Source organism: Gymnodraco acuticeps, unplaced genomic scaffold (assembly GCF_902827175.1).
Source record: "Gymnodraco acuticeps unplaced genomic scaffold, fGymAcu1.1, whole genome shotgun sequence".
Taxonomy (NCBI): Eukaryota; Metazoa; Chordata; class Actinopteri; order Perciformes; family Bathydraconidae; genus Gymnodraco; species Gymnodraco acuticeps.
The window spans coordinates 695409-714399 of record NW_022990341.1 but is presented as its reverse complement, the minus strand read 5'-3'; the positions used below and the strand labels follow the sequence as shown (position 1 = coordinate 714399).

Genomic DNA, 18991 nt, shown 5'->3' with positions numbered 1-18991 from the left:
CCCTGTTTATCTGGTGTCTTATAAAAGCTTATTAATGATTTATAAAGTGTTCACAACCTGATTAATAAATGAATTACAAACTATTCGTAAACCCTTTATAAGGTTAGTCTTATTGTAAAGTGGTACCTCCTATTTGATTCTCACATTTTTTGACATGCAACAAGTTGTTGTTACGGATTACATTTTTAAAGTAACCCTCCGAATCCTGGGCGTCACTTTGTTGGAAAAATTGGGGGGGGTGGCTTTTTTCAGATTTAAAAGAACACTACCGCATTAAGCGCCCTACGCAAAAAAGACATACACTTCCAGTTGTTGTTTTTTACAACTACTGCAACAATTGCTTTGTCCTCTATTCAATTATTACTAATATTAAACAGCAGATCCAAATTGCACCACTTTGGTGACCAGAAAAACACCCAGTCCAGTACAGTCCAGATTGTGCAAAACACCTTCCTGAAAGTGTACAAATCTTCGTGCACGCTATTGTCAGAACATTGTTAACAAAGGATCCTCATGCTAAGTGGCGGGGACAAAATTGGCCATTCCCAAAAGTGGTGAAGCCTATCCTCCCAACCCTGTATGTAACATACCACATAAAAAAGAGCTTTTCACAGTTTTCTGTCACACAAAAGCACACAAACTCACACCCTCAGCAGCCTCACATGTGTGGTGGTGAAATGAAAGGAGGGAGCAGGCAGGAAGGACAGCAGCTGCTCATCTGTCCTCGGGAGTCCACAGGGGAAACAGTCTGGCTGCCGAGCATCCTGACTATCAAACACAGCTTCCCATAATATCCTGCCTGCTCTGTGAACCGCGCTCCACCATTCTAACACAGTATGTTAAGCTTATATATATATGCTAACACTGGGTTTTATAATATCCTGTCTATAGTGTGTGAGCCTGGCATTCATAAGGCGGTATAAAGAAGAGCTGTTTCTGAGATGTGGACACAGGTGATACGAGGTGACTGTACAGCTGCTGGTAGGTAGAAGCACTATTTCCAGGGAAATTACGCCACCTTGCATGTGGTCGATGCAAGCAATACATTTCTGAGAGCAGGATTTACTGACCAAGAAATCTGATTTTGTAGTTGCTAGATCTGCAGGTGTTCTTGCATCCAACACATTTGATCTAACCCTTGTTCTATTCACTCGTATTGCAAACTAGAAATGTTTCCAACAGCAGAAATGGCAACTCAAAATATGAGTCAAGAGTATGGATGCACTATGTAGGATTTCAGCTGATATATCAATATTTTCCAACTCATTTTGGCCACTTGACAGAAGCCGATACAAGGACATTGTTTTGTGTGGCGTGAGGCGCAGTGGATAGAGCCTTGGTGTTTGGATCAGGGGGTCACAGGTTCAAACCCCACTGCAGTCAGCATGTCGTTGTGTCCCTGGGCAAGACACTTCACCCCAAATTGCTCCTGTGGGGATTGTCCACAGTATTGAGTATGTAAGTCGCTTTGGATAAAAGTGTCGTAACATGTAATGTAATGTTTCAGTTAAAGTCAACTTCATTGTCAATCTTCTGTGTGTGAGATACAGACAGAGAGATCGTAATATTGTTTCTCTTAATCCCGAGGTCTAAAAAAACTAAAGAAAAATGTCCTTGTGGAGAACATGATGGCTCAGTGTTAGATGCAGATATAAAATACCTGCCTTTCAAAATGTACACATTCACTTGGCAAAAAAAGAGAAAATACCTAGACTTGGGGAACTTAGATTAAATGTTGCTTTTTAAGATTAGAACTCACGCTATTATTCTCCTAAAAGCTAAAATAAGCAACCAGCTACAGGTCACCTATCAGGACACACTGACATTTTACAGCACAGGATTATTTTTATATCCTCCAACCTCCAGTACCCCTTTTGTTTCATTGTTTTATAAATATCAGTCTTTGACAATTCAGCTGAGACCCAGCGTTCAAACACACAAGCCCTCCAGGATCTTGCTCTATACTCTCTAATTATGCACCCTCGCTGCCCAGTAGCCTAGGAACCGGCTGCTTAAATCCAAACCAATATGCACAAATCTCAGCTTCCCAGCAGTTTCTTAACACCTATAATTTATCCTGAAAACATGAATTACTCACACAACCGCTCAAAGTCTAACCTTATGTTAAAACACAACTTGTTTGAAGCATGTCAACCTTTAAATCCACAGGATATCATTCAGACGGCTCGACTCACACAGGCAGCTGCTTTGTTCTGTGGGATATCGATTTCAAAATAAATCTGAGAGACATTTTTATGCACCTCAAAGCGGCAAACATTGTACATGCATAATCCCAATGAAACAACCATATGTTTATTTTAAATGAAGGCTGAAAACCTTCCTCTTTATCGCTTCTTTCCCAAATATTAATATACTTCTTGAACAATCAACTTAGTTTTTATAAGTAAATAATGTGTAGTGACATTTAAGGAATAAAAAAAGCATGCAACATTAGCTGAAGCCATTTTGAAAGCACTGCTGTCCCTTTAAATAAAGACACTTATATATGGTGTTTCTGATAGGAAGTGGGTATGGTGTTCCCACAGTAGCAGTATAAGCATATATTCTTCCAGTCATTTAACATATCTTCTCGTGATGCACTGTCAGATCCCATCCCAGTCGTCAAGAGACACTTAACTGTTATTGAAATGCTGCCACAGTATTTTTCCTTTTGGCCCCCAGGGTCTACTGGAGGACACTATCCAAGCAAAGCAATAATGGACCCTGCTGCTGAAAACACCCATCAAGTCACCTCTGAAACTGGGAAGATGTATAAAATATATGCGCATGTCGAAACACACATTTCCCTCCCATGTAGAAGAAATATATACGTTGTCATTTTCAGCGCTGAGGTAGTTTCAGAACGCCTGCGAGTAAAACATTGCATCATGACTGGAGCGAACTTCCTGAGTGTCTCTGAATAAGATGCCGCCCTCAGACCTATCAAAACACTCACATACATTGTTCCTAGATATCTTACAAAATGTTTCCCTTGAAATAAGCAATACAAAATGTGGAAAATGCTTATAGAGGAGGTTGGGTTAGAGCAGGGGTGGGGAACCTTTTTCCTCTCAAGGGCCATTTCAATGTTTACAACATCCTCCGAGGGCCTTATACAAGTTATTGACCTCTGCTTAAAAATACTAAAATCACAGCCCATTCATTTGGCCTTTCTTTCACGCTGTGCAAAGAAAAAGCAACCTCTGAATCCAGATATCTCACCATGACTCGCGCATGCATGCATGTGCACGGTTGTGGCATGACCACCAAAACAGAAAGATATGGACACAAGATGTGTGCAAATGTATTTAGTTTCCTATCCATGTGAACATGATTTAAGTGTGGGGGGGGGGGGATTTTTTTTTTAAAATATCGAAGTTAAAAGCATCAATCTGGTGCACTTTGAGAGCAACATGAGGAGATCTATGGATACCTCTCTCTCTCAACACCCATATGAAACAGAACTGTAAGCAGATTTATTTTTCTTTATGGATATTTTACAAATCACTCTCCTTTCAAACTTTATTCTTGTTTATTAATAACAACTTTTTGTTACCGTCATATAGTATTTTATACCTGTTTACTTTATTCTCTTATTTTTTGATAACTCTAATGACCATATAAAGATGTGCCTTTACCTCACTGGTTGGAGAAAAAGCTTCTTATATTCGTTAGCATAGCTAGCTAACCAGATGCTAATAACAACAAAGTTATTGACTGTATGCAGGGGCGGCGGGTGCTGTAGGCTAGGGAAGGCTAAGCCTTCCCAAATATTTGTGTCACTGCATCCTGGTACAATAAAAATATAATGTATAATGTCTGTGTCTTTGACATTAGCGCTGCTCGCCACCTGTGCCCTGTACTACGAAGCTAGTTCAACATAACCTGGATATGTTTGAGTAGCAAACTAACTAACAACAACAAACTAACAAACGAGATCTCGCTAAGCGGTCGACGCTGGTTATCAACTCGGTAAATCAAACCAGGGTTTCTCTCACCAGCTGAGAGCGCGTTCACGGGGGCGGGGTTAGCTACATTTGACCAATCACAAACAGGGACAAGTGTACTGACAGCGCAGCGTCATACTTCATTAATGAAAAGTAAAGTAATATTAGACAAATATGAGCTTTAAACATCCATGATTTAAACATATAATCCAGGATACAAGCCACAGAGTTGCACCTGCAAGGTGAATACAGAACAACTGGTTAAAAAATAACTAGGCCTACCGAGTGTTTGAAAGCGTATACTTTTCTGATATCACGGCCCCATCTAAGACACGAGTGGATCTGACTTTAATTACATTTGACTCGAGTGTTTCGTCAACATAATGTGTTGCTTAAAATAATACTTCTGCTGCATACAGTATGTGACATTGTAAGTGTTGCACGGCCAGATACGGCTGGCTGGAGAAGCTGACTCAGATAAGGAAATATAAGATATTATATGATCGATGATCTGATTGATGATGTAATATGAATGATAAGTGCGACACGTCGGCGTCTTCTCTGCATACGGCAGTTTAAACTGTATTTCCTTTATCCTGTAATATGACTTGAGGGATTTAAACTCCGCACACTGAGTTGATGTCTTTTCTATAGACGCCTCATCAGGTAAAAAAAAGTTATTTAGCCTTCCCAAACCTGAGCCTCACGCGCCGCCTATGACTGTATGATCAGTGTGACAGATGAACAGATCGCCACTGGGCTTTCAGCTAAAGACACTGCGGCATGTGTACGGCTCCTTATCGGTAATGCAATTTCTGGAAGTGCCGGAGCGGCGTTCTGGTGCTCTCCGACAGAACTGCACCCCTATCAGACGAGACATATACCACGTGATGACACGTTAGGCTCGTGTTGTGTTTAAGGACCCTGACCTTGGCCAGGAAAAACAGGTACTCGCTTGTTTAATTTTTTTGCGATCTAGATTTCTTTAATGTTTTGCCTGTGTTTATAAATTACCTCGAGGGCCGTACCAAATTATCTCGCAGGCCGTATACGGCCCGGGGGCCGCAGGTTCCCCACCCCTGGGTTAGAGGGAAGGCTCGAAAAACAACCGATTTCTTCACTTTTTGTCCTGATCTATTTCTATAAAAACCTGTCTGAAAATGAGCTGATCAGATTTTGGCCACTTTATGATGTCATAACGATTTTTTGGCTTGTAACCATTAGCCAATCAGCAACCAAGGTACCTTACCAACCTTATCACCTGAATCTCCTCCTAGAGCACCATTGAGTTCTTTCTAACCAAATATCTCTCAGAGGGGCGTGGGGAGGGGCTCCTTATTTTCATCTAAAGTAACAGACAGAGAATCAGCACTTTTGAAAGAGGGCTGAAACAAAGGGGATTATGGGATGCATCTGTTTGTTGTTTGGAGCCAAACACTTCAGAGACATGTTTTGTATATATCTGAGACCTATAATATATTGATGATAAACAGTATGATAGGGGACCTTTAAGAAATGCACAAAGAATGCATGTTGCTCACAGATATGAATGAGTTTCTGTGGGCTCTGTGTTTTGCTTAATGTCCTTTTAAAGTTATCTGTTCATGGAAGGAAAAGCATATCTCATCCACTTCCTGCCTTCCGTGTTTTCACATTTTCCCAAGCCTTCGGGCTGCTTCGAACAAAGCCTCGATTCTTCCTCGCCTCCCGCCATCATCATGACACCCTGCTGCTAGAATCAGCTGTCAGTAGAAAACCTGCTCCTATAACATTCACCACACACCTTCCAGCACATCACCATCATCATATAAGCTGGGCCAACCACTGCGAGCCCACAGTACATGAATGAATTACAAAGACACTGAATATACATGTTGTGCGTCTTCACGTAGCGGGGGATACGGGCAATGACTACCCAGGCCCCAGAAGTGCTATATCAATGAATATAGAGCAACCACATGAGAGCAGTCCTTATAGCCTCCTTGCTCCTCGGGGGGCTACAGCTCGTATATAGACATCTATATGATATGATATGATAATGGAAGTGAGATAATGTGATGGTGTGCGCGTGTGTTTCCATGTATCAGCTCAAAACGAGGAGGGAGGGGAGATGTTATCTTTCAGATACAGTCATCTGAGAAAGAGGAAGAAAATGAGAGAGAAGAGGAGGAAGGGAGGGAAATTGGAAAGGAAACGAGATAGTGAAAGAGGGGGTGGGAATCAGGAGAGAGAGAGGAGGAAAAAAGAGAGGCTAAAAGGGAGGCACGGGATGACTGTTACAGCTCAATTAATGGCGGGACATGAGATGGCCCTGCCACTGATAATGACCGAGCGTGAGGAAGAGAGGCAGTGATCTCGACAGGATGTTAGAAGGAAGCTGGAGGAGAGGAAATAAGAGCAGATTCTGTTCAATCTATTCATGATTCATTATTTCTCACTGCAGCTCAAAGCCTCCCCCTCCCTGCCTTGATGTCTCTCTCCGTCTCCCCTTTTTTCTTTCACTGCCCTCATCCATCTTTCTTTCCTTCTCCCTGCGTTACTTTCCTTTGCTTTCATTTTCCACCCCTCATCTGTTCTCTGAGGTCTTCATCCGTCTCTTCTTCGGGCTCCACGCTTCCTGTTTACCCTCTCCTCTTTCATGCGTTCACTTAATCTCCATCCTCTCATGCTTGCTCTCACACTTCTCCCAACATTAGCTCTTCCCGCCATCTCTCACTTTTATTTCCCTTGCACTCTCTCAGCTTGTTCCTCTACTTGTTTTTTCCTCACAGTATCTTCAAAGTGCTCATTTTCTTTAATTATCTTACTTCTAAAACGACCCCCTTCACTTTCCCCTCCTCTCTGCTATTCTACAACCTCTCCTTCTGTGCTCATCCACTCCTCTTGGTATCTCTTTTTCCCATCACGTCTCCTTTTGATGTCCTTTTTTTTAATATCAGTTCCCTCATTTTATATTCTATCACACTCTCGTCCTACCTTCGTCTCCTTTCTATGCTATTTCTGTCAATTTCCGCTCTTCTGTTCCATTTTCTATCTATGATACTGTAAGTTCTCTTTTACTGCCTGCCTCACCGTCTCTCCTGTTAAACCTTTTTACCAGCAATCCTGTTTTTCTCCTCGTTGCTCAAACATACTTTTCCTTTTTATATTCTGCTCTTCTCATCTCCTTGTTCTCTAGTTCCTGACTCAAACCTCTTCTTCATGTATTTCCTTTTTTACTCCCACTGCCCTGATCTCCTTCTGTCACCTCCACCACAAACCCCTTCTACTCCTCTTTCGTTCCTCTTTTTCTCCACGCTATCCCTCCTTGGCCTCCCTCTGTCAACTTCCAAACGTATCCCCCTCCTCCTCCTTCTCCTCCTCCTCCTCCTCCTCCTCCTCCTCCTCTTCCCTCCATGTCTCAGAGGTGCAGCCAGCACCCCAGAACATTTCTGCTTTTCAGTGACAAGAGCTGACAGTCGAACTCTGCCCGGCTTTGTTTCCAGCCTCTTCCTACGTCTACACTGTTGGGTAACACTTTGGTAACTAAAGCTCAACTTCCTCTGCATTATTGCTTGGTGGTGTAGGGTCACATAATATGAAAAGGAAGTGAAGTATCATTATCGACATATAAAACCCTCTTGGAGAGTAATGCAGTGCCACTTTACCTAACACAAATCACAAGAAAACTCCAAGGTCTTCTCTTTAAAAAAGAAATAACATGCCTTTAGTACATTTTTGTAACCTTTTCTGCGTTATTGTTTGGTGGTGTAGGTCAACGAAATGCGAAGCTTTAATTTAATCTGTTCAGAAAGAAAAGGAATTGGACTTACTTAAGAATCATTATCTACGTATAAAACCCTCTTGCAGAACAATGCAGTGCGACTTTATCTTAAGAAAACTCCAAGGTCTTGTCTTTTTAAAGAATGAAAATGGCTTTATTATAACAGCATCTTGAGATGTCTTGTAGGGCTGCACGATTTTGGGAAAAAATCGAATTGTGATTTTTCTGACAAATATTGCGATTGCGATTCGAATTGGGATATTTGTTTTTAAGCGACCCAAAGGAAGTTTATTGTAAAATGCGGCCATCACTCCGGCTAGGAAGGTCGTATCAACGTACTCCCGTCTCTAGCACCCCCGCAGCCCGAGCTACGAGTGAAAGAACTACACTTACATGAAACTTCCGTTGGGTTACTTTAAAGTCAAGCTTCAGTTTAAGATTCACCCTGTAATAGAAACATGTGATGGAGCATTACTAACCTGACCCAGAAACCATCTAGGAAAGCTCCTTTGGAAGCCATTTGGAAAGGGCAGGCACTTTCAAAAATACTTGGCAGGTAATTGGATCAATCTGTCTATACCTTCTATCATGGGCCACTTCTGATTGATTAACAATGGCTGGTACATGTGGAGCACAGCACTTCTGATTGGTGTGGATGACTGACACACAAGAAGAAAAATAAATAAATTGTTAAAAAAATCGCAGGCTTTGCGATTTGATAATCGCATCATTTCAAATCGCGATTTCCATTTAAAATCGATTAATCGTTCAGCCCTAATGTCTTGAAATGTGTGTGTCTACTTATATCCTTATCCAAAGAACACCTTATCAAATGTATGTATATATGAGTCAAGGTAAACCTTCTACACAAACATGTCTTGCCATTTCATGTTAGTGTCATCTTGCATCATGCTTTACTTCAATGCTTGATCAGTCAGTACTGTAGTCAGGACTAAGTATGTACACTGCACTACACGTATTTGGACAGAAACCCACTGTTTGATGTCTCTATGCTATAATTCCCTTGATCATAAAATGACAAAATGATTATGAGTTTAAAGTGCGGAGGCTTTCATTTGAGGGCGTTTTTAGAGAACAGTTCAAACAATGAGCTGCTTTTCTAAATGCATTACGCTGGGCATGCTGGGAGTTCTTTGTAAAATGTGGAAAAAATAAATCCCCTCTTGTCTTTTTTAACAGTGCCTGAATCCACCGCAGAGTTAGCATGACAGTAAGACAGATTAAGAGAGGGGGAGACGCAGACAGTCACCTTAAAGGAAGACGCCATTCAGCTGGGTAATGACTCTGCCTATCTGCATGGATCTGACACGAACACAGCAGAACAGATCTCATGTCTGCCATCCATCTGTCTGTCTTTCTGTCTGTCTGGACATTTATCTGCATGTCTGCAATTTGACTGTCTCCCTTTTTTCTGCAGCGTGATGATCCAGACAGCAAATTAGCAGCAAGTGGTGTGAAAACTGACAAGCTTTCAGCGACTCCTGAGAGCACACGCTGCTCATCACACACACGTCTTCTTCTCTCAAGAATACCGGATCACTTTGAGGATGAAGGGTAATAATAATAATCACACTGACCTTGTTCTATCTCTTTATACCGGGGATTTGGGCTTTACATTGTTAAGAAAAAACACTTTCTTTTGCTTTGAATCTGGGTTTGACCCAAAGCTTTGGAAAAGGTGCTCCTTAAGTCCACTTGCTTATCAATTCCTGGATGGCTTTGGGAACATGATTATGATATTTGACCCCTCAAACAAATGTGCCAAAATTGCCTGTTTAACATAACTTTAGACTTATATATTAAACAGTCTTTTTCCTCAGGATTAATGGGTTTCTGACTGTTGGAAAGTGGTCAAAACCTCCAAACAACTGTATCTGAGCTATGTAATTTAACTAAAAGCTTCTTTATATTGGATTAAATAACATTAACAAGTAGGTTTTTTTGCATTTTTGAGTTGTTTAAATTCACTTAGTTAAAAACTGTTTTAACTGCAACCTTGCAATTATGCAGTTTTGTTAACACACGTATCTTAGGCTTTTCTATATGATATTTTCTTCATATCTAATGTCATCAATGTTTGGTTTTACTTCCATTTTCTGAGCCTCCCCTTGGGCTGTTTGAAGCCCCCCTGGTGAGGACCACCCACCAAAACGCTGCTGTAGATAAAAGCGAAGTCACAATCTAGTGTCACTTCACCTCAAGTCTGTCGACACACTTGTCAAGCCTATAGTTACTGTGAGCCATGTACATATTCAAATTACATGTTTTGTTTACAGGGGAATTTAAGAGCCTGCTTAATTTAGCCAAGAATACACTGAGAAACCAGAACAATTGTATGACATAAAACTTGCTGTGAGCTTAGTTTGGACTCAATTGATAGGTTGTGCGTCTGATCGAAGCCTCTGCAGTTAATACAGGCCATTTACCATTTAGCATAACGCAAGAGAACAACTCTGCTCTAAATACATCAGAGTCTTTAGATAAAGTTGAAATTACAGTTGTCTTTGCCACTAATTCTGTCAAACACACATTTTCCATTGCTAATGTTTCTGTCTTTAAAAGCCATCTTAGTAGTAAATGAATACCCAAAGTCTCACATCAGCCGCTAGCACTTATTAGTTTCAAAATAGCCGAGTGAAACGCTGTCCTCACAATATCATTACTGTACAGGAAGCGCACTCTGCTGCTTCATGCCTCTGTATAAAAGATAATAATACATTTTATTTATATAGCGCTTTTCACAACTCAAAGACGCTTTACAGTATGAGGGAGGGTAGACAAACAAGGACAGGCAAACAAATAAATATAGTAAAAAGAGAGAGACACGAAGAGGTAAACGACGGGTTTGCAGTGACCCCCTACAAAACCTAATAAAATCAGTCATTCAGAAATCAGTGTTGAAACCACTTGTTGCTGAATCATTATTAAACAAGTAAAAGAGAGAAAAAACTCTTGGTGCTAAGTTACTTTAGTTACAAAGATGAGTCTCTACGTTTTCCCGACTCATCCTTAATACACAGAATTGTAAGAATAAAGAAAGCACTAAGAAACAATAACAATCTAAACTCCAAAAGACATGACTTATTGTGTAGTTTTTGTGGAAATATACAGGTTTTTTTCCGTTTACCCCTACTATGGTACATGTTTGCCATTCATTTGTCCACCTTTTTTACATTTATGGAGGCCGTTAAGTCCTAACACAAAATAATAACGAGGACAGGTTCACGAAAATATAGTAAAAAAGCCACCCACACAAAATGACACACTGGCAAACAATGTTTGTGTGGGTAAAATAACAGTCACTTCATAACGCCTACTCAAAAAATTCAGCTTCTACGCAGAAAGTGAGACGCACAAACTCACAACAAGCAGTGAGTGAAGACTGAGAAAAACTCCCAAAAACGTTCTCTCTTACCTGTTTGTGCATCTCGATGTTGAGACCGTAGGACATCTCGTAGTACTGTGGAGACAAAGAGATGACAGAGCTTCGTTAGCTTTTATACACAGCGCACGTTAACACTCAGTCTTACACTATATCTGCCATTAAACAGCTGTTGCTTAGTGTAGCTGCATGTGCTGCTTTTTGTCAGCGTGGATTTGATGAAAGCAAGAAAAGAGAGTGAGAAGATCGAAGACAGAGAGAGAGGGAAAGAAAGTGTGTGTGTGTGTGTCGAAAGTAAAAACACATTTGTGTGTGTCTATGTATAGATAATGAGGTATTTATGTCTCTGTGTCAGTTTTGTGCGATTACTGTCTCTGCAGGTTTTTGTTCTTGCACTGCTGCCAAATGAGCATGTGTGTGTGTGTGTGTGTGTGTGTGCACGTGTGTGCGTGTGCGTGTGTGTGTGTGTGTGTGTGTGTGTGTATGTGCATGTGCGTGTGTGTGTGTGTGTGTGTGTGTGTGTGTGGGTGTGTGTGTGTGTGTGTGTGTGCGTGTGTGTGTGTGTGTGTGTGTGTGTGTGTGTGTGTGGTGTGTGTGTGTGTGTGTGAAAAACTCATGTGCAGTGCTTATCAGAATAATTAGACTCAGTGAATGCTTGCTGAGTTCACATATGAGTTGTGTGTGATAGTGTGTGTGTGATAGTGTGTGTGTGTGTGTGTGTGTGTGTGTGTGTGTGTCTATAGTATGAGTCTACCATTTTTCAGGCCCCTCAACATCTTGAGGTGGTCTGACCCACAATGTAATGACATCCAGATGTAAATACAGTGAACATAATGCTGACAGATATTTCAAGTACTGTGAAAAGAAACCCGGATCTATTTACAGCCAATTTGACCAAGAGTGCAAATTCCAGTTATCCCGTCATTATTGTATTAAAAACAATAAATGGATGCTTCAGTAAAATAATCACCCAATAAGTTTAAAGGCCATTTGATTCAGCCTTATCCTGCTTCCATGTCACCCAGACTCACAGGTAAGACAACACATCCATCAGCAAAGAAAAGATCCATACAGCAAAACCTACAGATGCCCCAAAACCAATACTGACATCTGTCTGATAGAGACTCTAATATCTGGATCTGTTGTAATAAAAAACAGTCCAGTTAATTTGTTACTTTGAGCTCATATTTTGAAAGATGTTTACAAAGTTAGGAAAGCAATGTTTATGTTGCCTTACACATAAGACAATGATTTAATTAAACACTGCTATCGGCGGATATCCAAAGCCCAGGCATCGGGACACAGATTCATAATGTGCAAAATTGAAAACTAACTAATCTAGAAAAATGGTTATAAGAAGGACCAGGTGTTAATGCAAACACCTGTGATCAGATGTTGCTATTGAGACTTATCAATTTAATAAGTTAAATTTCTGCTGCTTTTGTTTACTTTTCGTCTCGCAGCACCGATGTACAGGTGTCCTGACTTCACTGCTCTGTGTGGTTAAAGATGCAACAAATCATTTTTCTGTCAGAGGTGAAACAGTCCTGAACTAGGGCTGCACGATTTGGGGAAATAATCTAATTGCGATTTTTCTGACAGAGATTGCGATTCGAATTGCGATATTTGTTTTTAAGCGACCCAACGGAAGTTTATTGTAAAATGCGGCCATATCTCCGGCTAGGAAGGTCGTATCAACGTGCTCCCGTCTCTAGCACCCCCGCAGCCCGAGCTACGAGTGAAAGAACTAAAGTTACATGAAACTTCCGTTGGGTTGCTTTAAAGTCAAGCTTCAGTTTAAGAGTCACCCTGTCATAGAAACATGTGATGGAGCATTACTAACCTGACCCAGATGGTTTGTTTCACCAAACCATCTAAAGCTCCTTTGGAAGCCATTTGGAAAGGGCAGGCACTTTCAGAAATACTTGGCAGGTGATTGGATCAATCTGTCTATCACCTTCTATCATGGGCCACTTCTGATTGGTTAACAAAGACTATGTGGAGCACAGCACTTCTGATTGGTGTGGATGACTGACACACAAGCAAAAAAAACAACGCAGGCTTTGCGATTTGATAATTGCGTCATTTAAAATCGCGATTTTGATTTAAAATCGATTAATCGTTCAGCTCTAGCCTGAACATTTAACGAGAGAAGGCAGTGAAACTCTACCTTTAAGCGTAAGTATTGAGGTGCTTTTTAAGCAAAAATGGCAGCCGATCCTGGAGTCCAAGTGGATGTTTGATAAAAATTTGAAGAACAATACTCCAGGCGTTCCTGAGATATCATGTTCTAATCCAGATAACGTTTGCAGAACATAGAGTAGGATCAATAGCACAACATATCTATTTATTTATCTATTTAGATTTGTGTATCTCTGTGTGTATATTTCACACCAAACACCCCTGTATGTGTGTTTGCTAAATGTCTCGTTGTGCTACCACCTCTACACGTGTGTGTGCACTTGTTAAATGTGTTGTTCCCGCTCCGCTGTGTGTGTTTCTGTGTGTGTGTACATCAGTAATGTGCTGTAATGGTGTTGGTGGCGAGCGTCGTGCAGACAGCGAGGATCCGTCACCGTGACAAAGGCAGCAGCCGCCGCCGGATGAGCAGCTCTGACTGATGAGCGCGAGACTCCACTCTCTCTTTCTCTCTGTATTCTCCTGCTCATTTTCACTTCATCGCTCTCCTCTCTTCTTCTCTCCATTTATTCCTCACCTCATTCAGTCCCTTCCTCTCTCTCCTCTCTATCTTTCAGAGGCTGTCAGGTCCTCTTTCCCATCACCCCCCCCGCCCCCCTAGTTTTTCCCCTTCTTCTTTTTCTGGCTGTCAGATGTTCTTTCTCTCTCCATTTTGTCTCATTTTACTCTCTTTGTCAGTCTCTATCCTTGTACGTACCAATCTATAAAATTCAAATTCACTTTATTCTCATGAACTTAATTGAGTACAGAACTGCCAGATCACAAAGTGCAAGGTTTACACTATATGCGTAAAAATACTTTAAAAACAAATACTTAAAAAGAGCCCCATTCTACTTTTGGGGGTTTTACCTTTCCTGTAGTGTGTTATAGGTTTTAGTGCATGTAAATGGTCTGCAAAGGTCAAATTCCCAAACCTCCCTCAGACAGAGTTTCTCTCCCACACACTCCCCCCCCCTGCCTGAAATGCCTCCATTTGACCCCTTTGTTTACTTCTTGAACATAGTGACATCACGATGTAACACTCGCGCTTCAATTGGCCAGCGCTCCAACACATTGTACGTCACATCTCTAAGCAGTTGACCAATCACAACAGAGTCGGTCAGCTAACCAATCAGAGCAGACTGGGCTTTGGTTTCAGACAGAGGGTGAAAAGAGGTGCTGCAGCACAGACAGTATGAGAACAATAAAGAGCTTTTTGAACATTAAAGCATGGAGACATGTCACAGTAGAGACACTTTAATGTCCTCTTTAATACACTATGTAATGTTATAAACAAAATTCACACGCATAACTATATACTATGTGATTACAATGAAAGACAATCTTATAAGTGCAGAGTAATCATAAAAAATGATCATTCTGTAGAAGAGGAAGAATTGACTCAGAATATAGTGGAGAGAACTATAACAGTAAAAAGAGGCAGATATTTTTGCTACGGTTCCATGTGTTGTTTCCCCTGAGGCTGTGACATGCTCAGACATATGCTTCTGTTTCAGTGGCAATGCCCAAACCTCCCTGTCGACTGTCAGAGCATGAGAACAATGTCTTTCCTCGGAGGAGGCGAATAAGACGTGGTGTTGCCCTGGCCAGCTTCGCATTAAAAATATTTCAGTTGCAGTGCCTTGGTGGCCAAATGACACCAAACCGCAACATCCAGTGTTCAATTCAAGCTGAAGGATGTGCCCCTCTCCCTGTCACCAGTCTGCCACTCCACTCTATATATTGTGTCCGTAGAGTTTTCAAACACACTTTATTTCCCTGACTCGATGTCACTTGAACAAGCAGCAGGGTTCTCCCTTTTGTTTTGGCACTATGGCCCGACTCCAGAGAACAGAGGGTCCTTCTTAGGTTCGATTCCCACTTTAAAATTAATAAATGAAACTCAGATGAATGCGATATGCTTTTTCAGCCAAAAGAGATTGTGTGTGTGCAGCAAAGGAGATAAGAGACACTAGGAAATGACAACCAAACACAGCTAAGAGACTCTCATACTAATAGGAAATAAAACCAGTGCACATTAAATAGGTAAATAAAACATTCTTTCTGTGAGACAGTAAGGCAAACACTGTATATAATAAGTACATATAAATCCCAAATAGCCCATGAAATCAAGAATATAAATCTAATATTGTTCATTAAACATTTGTTGTGTGTGCGTGTATGTGTGCAGGGCCGGCCCTAGACTTTTGGGGGCCCAAAGCGAGCTTTGGCTTGGGGGCCCCCCTCACTCTAGCGCGTTCTCACTACACACAACACAGAACCAACTTTTGTCTTATGTTAGCATAAGCACACATATTGTATAAATAAGCATGTAAACACCGTGGACCTAACCTCATCTAGGGGGGTCCTCACCCTCTCTAGGGGGGTCCGGGGGCATGTTCCCCCGGGAAGATTTTTTTTTTAAATATTTAAGTTAAAAGCATCACTCTGGTGCACTTTGAGATCAAAATTAAGAGATCTATGGATACCTCTCTCAACACCCATATGAAACAGAACTGTAAGCAGATTTTTCTTTATGGATATTTTACAAATCACTTAAACTGTATTCTTGTTTTGTCATATAGTATTTCATAACTGTTTTTCATTTATTCTCTCTGGCTGTCCATCTCATAATGTTCACATAGAAACTAGCTGTCAATAGGAATATCATTCAGAAGAATTATAATTTCTTGCAAAAATCTGTCACAAAAAGAGGTTGCACATTTGAATTCAGGTGTTGTTATGGCAACGTCAGTGGCCAAACAGCCACATTTACTGCTGCAAATACTTTCAAACATGCTGTCGACACGTAAAGCAGTGGCAACTATGCCACCATTTCAGCTGACTTTTTCTCAGAAATACTGTCACATAACATCCATATATTTCAGTGCTAGGTTGATGCTTGGCTAAGCTAACTATGAAACACTTTAACTGACAGGACTCAGGATCAACTGTGTACTGTAAGGTCGCTTCTAGCTTCATGTCGAACAGTAAGTCAACATTTCCCAGAAAACTTTCTTTGAAATCACCAGGTAACGCTAAAAAACATTACATTTAGATTGTATGACAAAGTGTTTATTTAATATATCTGGCTAGCTATAGCTACTTGCTAACGGTTTAGCTTACCCCCGCGATTCAAAGTAACGTCAACGTAGCTGTAATTTATGCTTTGCTTACATGTTCACATAACTTGGAAGTTTACTGACATTTACACACCTTGTTTACCTGGGTTGTTGTGTGAGCCACCACTTGAGAATTTTCGTCTTTTTTAAGAAAAAATGTTCTTATGTCCATCTTCAAAAACTCTGAGTCCGGCTGACAGGTTATTTTAAACATTGTCACAGCTCACAGGATAGGTACCTGTCAGCCAATAAGACAGATGTTTATTTCCATTCAACTCTCAGGTTGGTCTGGTGTCTTGCCTCTGTTGCATTCACTGAACACGGGAAATTACAATCCTGCCGTCCTCTCTAGTGTCATGATGAGGTTCAGGTGAAGCACGGTTAATGTATTTTATTATTGACTCAATAATATAATACATGACTTTGAGAGTAGGCAATCTAGGCATATTAACAAAATTAATTAAACTGAGATTCTTTTTTTTTGCTAGGGGGCCCTTAGTGGCTGCGGGGCCCTAAGCGGCCGCCTATGTCGCTTAATGGGTCGGACCGGCTCTGTGTGTGTGTGTGTGTGTGTGTGTTCAGTAGGTGAGGGGAAAGTTAAATCCTGAACACGGTGTAACATCGACTGCAGCAGCCTAATGTGCTCTCCCCCTTGAATTTTCTTGCAAAAATCTTTTTTCTACCTTGTTTTTGCCTTCTCCCCATTACTCTCACCCTTCCTCTTTTATCTCTCCTTGTTTTTATGTATCTGCAGGATCATTTTCCTCTGTCCTTTACACCGTGTCTGTTCTCATTCTTTCATCTCTTAGCCATTTCTATCAATCATCTTTCTCTTTTATGTTCCTTCTCTATTTCATGCTGTCTCTCTCTCTCTCTCTCTCTCTCTCTCTCTCTACTTGGCATGCTTGCTTTGTATATTTGCCTCTCTTGTCCTTGTCGAAGTGCTTTATCTATATGTTCTCCTCCCTCTCACCTCCACTGTGTATTTTACTCTCCCTTCTTTCTATTTCTCTCACTGACACATGCTTAAAAAATGCATTCCAAGCTTGGAATCTCTTTCACACACATACTTCACACACCTGACATCACAAACATACGTGCTTTGAATGACACACACACAACATACTTAAGCTAGCTCTGTCTTTGGGTTTCCATGTCTGCCGCTACTCCAGCCCTCTCAACATGAAAGATATGTGACATATCTCTTTGTTCTCCCTCCATCTCTCGTCAACTCTCCATCATAAAACATCACCTCCCCCCCCCCACGTCTTTTTAACTAAATTCCTGTCTGTCTCTCCTTATTAACTCTCCCTCCTTCTCACCCATCAGCTTCTCCAACTCTCTCTCCATTTCTCTTTTCCCCTCTCTAACATCCTCTTTTCATTTAGTATCTCGCCTTGTTTACCACTCCACCGACAGCTGAGTGATACCACCATGGCCCTGGTAGTTGAATACAATCTTGCGTGTGTCACTACAAATCTCACTTCAGCAGCCGTCCTCAACATGAGCGCTGCATGCTGACATTATGGAAAGGTATGAAGTAAACCATAGGGATGATGCTCAAAGAAACATTTGTATGTATACAGTAGGATTCAACAATATATAAAGTAGTTCAAATGTACTTCACCTTCAACGATAAAATGCTTCTTACTAGTGGTGGCCAAAATCTAACATCGCAGTGTTCATTTTAAATCCAGTTAAAGGTGGGGTAGGTAATTCACTTCAGAAACACTTTTTGTTATATTCCATGGAATGCTGTTAACATCCCGATAGCAATGAATACATTAAATGCTTTGACAATAAATACATAAATAAATGTCATCTGTGGAAGCCGTGGCGCTGTAAAAAGCACGACCAATCATCTGAGCCGGCCCGGCTAAAGTAACTGGATGGCCTACCTGCCTGTCAGCCTTCCATCTGTGCACAAACTTATCTCGTGCCCTCATTGGTCATGTGCGCGTTCGTGTGTGTTGGAGGAGGGGCTCTGTAAGGAAGTCTGAAGGAAGGGGCAGATTTTTTTCGGCTGCATACTTCAAATTCTAGCGCACTCGAGCTGGTTTCTCCATTCTTACCTACCCTACCTTTAAGTATAAATAAAAAAATACTGATTGTTCTGTACATTTCATTAATATTTATCGTACTTCATTACATTGGAGTATTTTTTTTGTTGCATCACATAACAAAAGATTTTAATTAAACAGTAAAATGTAATCTTTCAAAAAGGAAGGTTTTAGGTTTTGGGGAACGATCATTTCACTTCAGTGCAAATAAATGCCAGCCCGACTTCAATCGAGACAACATAACGCTGTATAAAAAACACACACTTTACTTGTGAGTACAAGTTTGACAAAAAAAAAAAAGCTGGCAAAATAATGTTCAAATGACAGGTTATAATATAACTAGAGTTGTTCCTATTCCTGATTGTATAACGTCATCCTCTTTCTCAATTTTCCCCCAAATGAGGTTGCCTTATGTGTCATATCGATAAGCTAGAAACCATGTTGCACAATCTCTACCAGTGGACACAAACTCTACTTCTTAAATATTAGTGCAAATATAAAACTGTCATAGGGATCAT

The 18991-nt window shown here is 40.9% G+C and overlaps 1 protein-coding gene across 1 annotated transcript in view; it reads right to left on the bottom strand.

The window, feature by feature from the left end:
* tle2b (TLE family member 2, transcriptional corepressor b) overlaps positions 1 to 18991 on the bottom strand; it is a 101195-nt gene that overhangs the window by 49289 nt on the left and 32915 nt on the right. Inside the window, 1 exon segment of the mRNA XM_034223522.1 lies at positions 11147 to 11191. Within this exon segment, the coding sequence (XP_034079413.1) occupies positions 11147 to 11191 (45 nt within the window).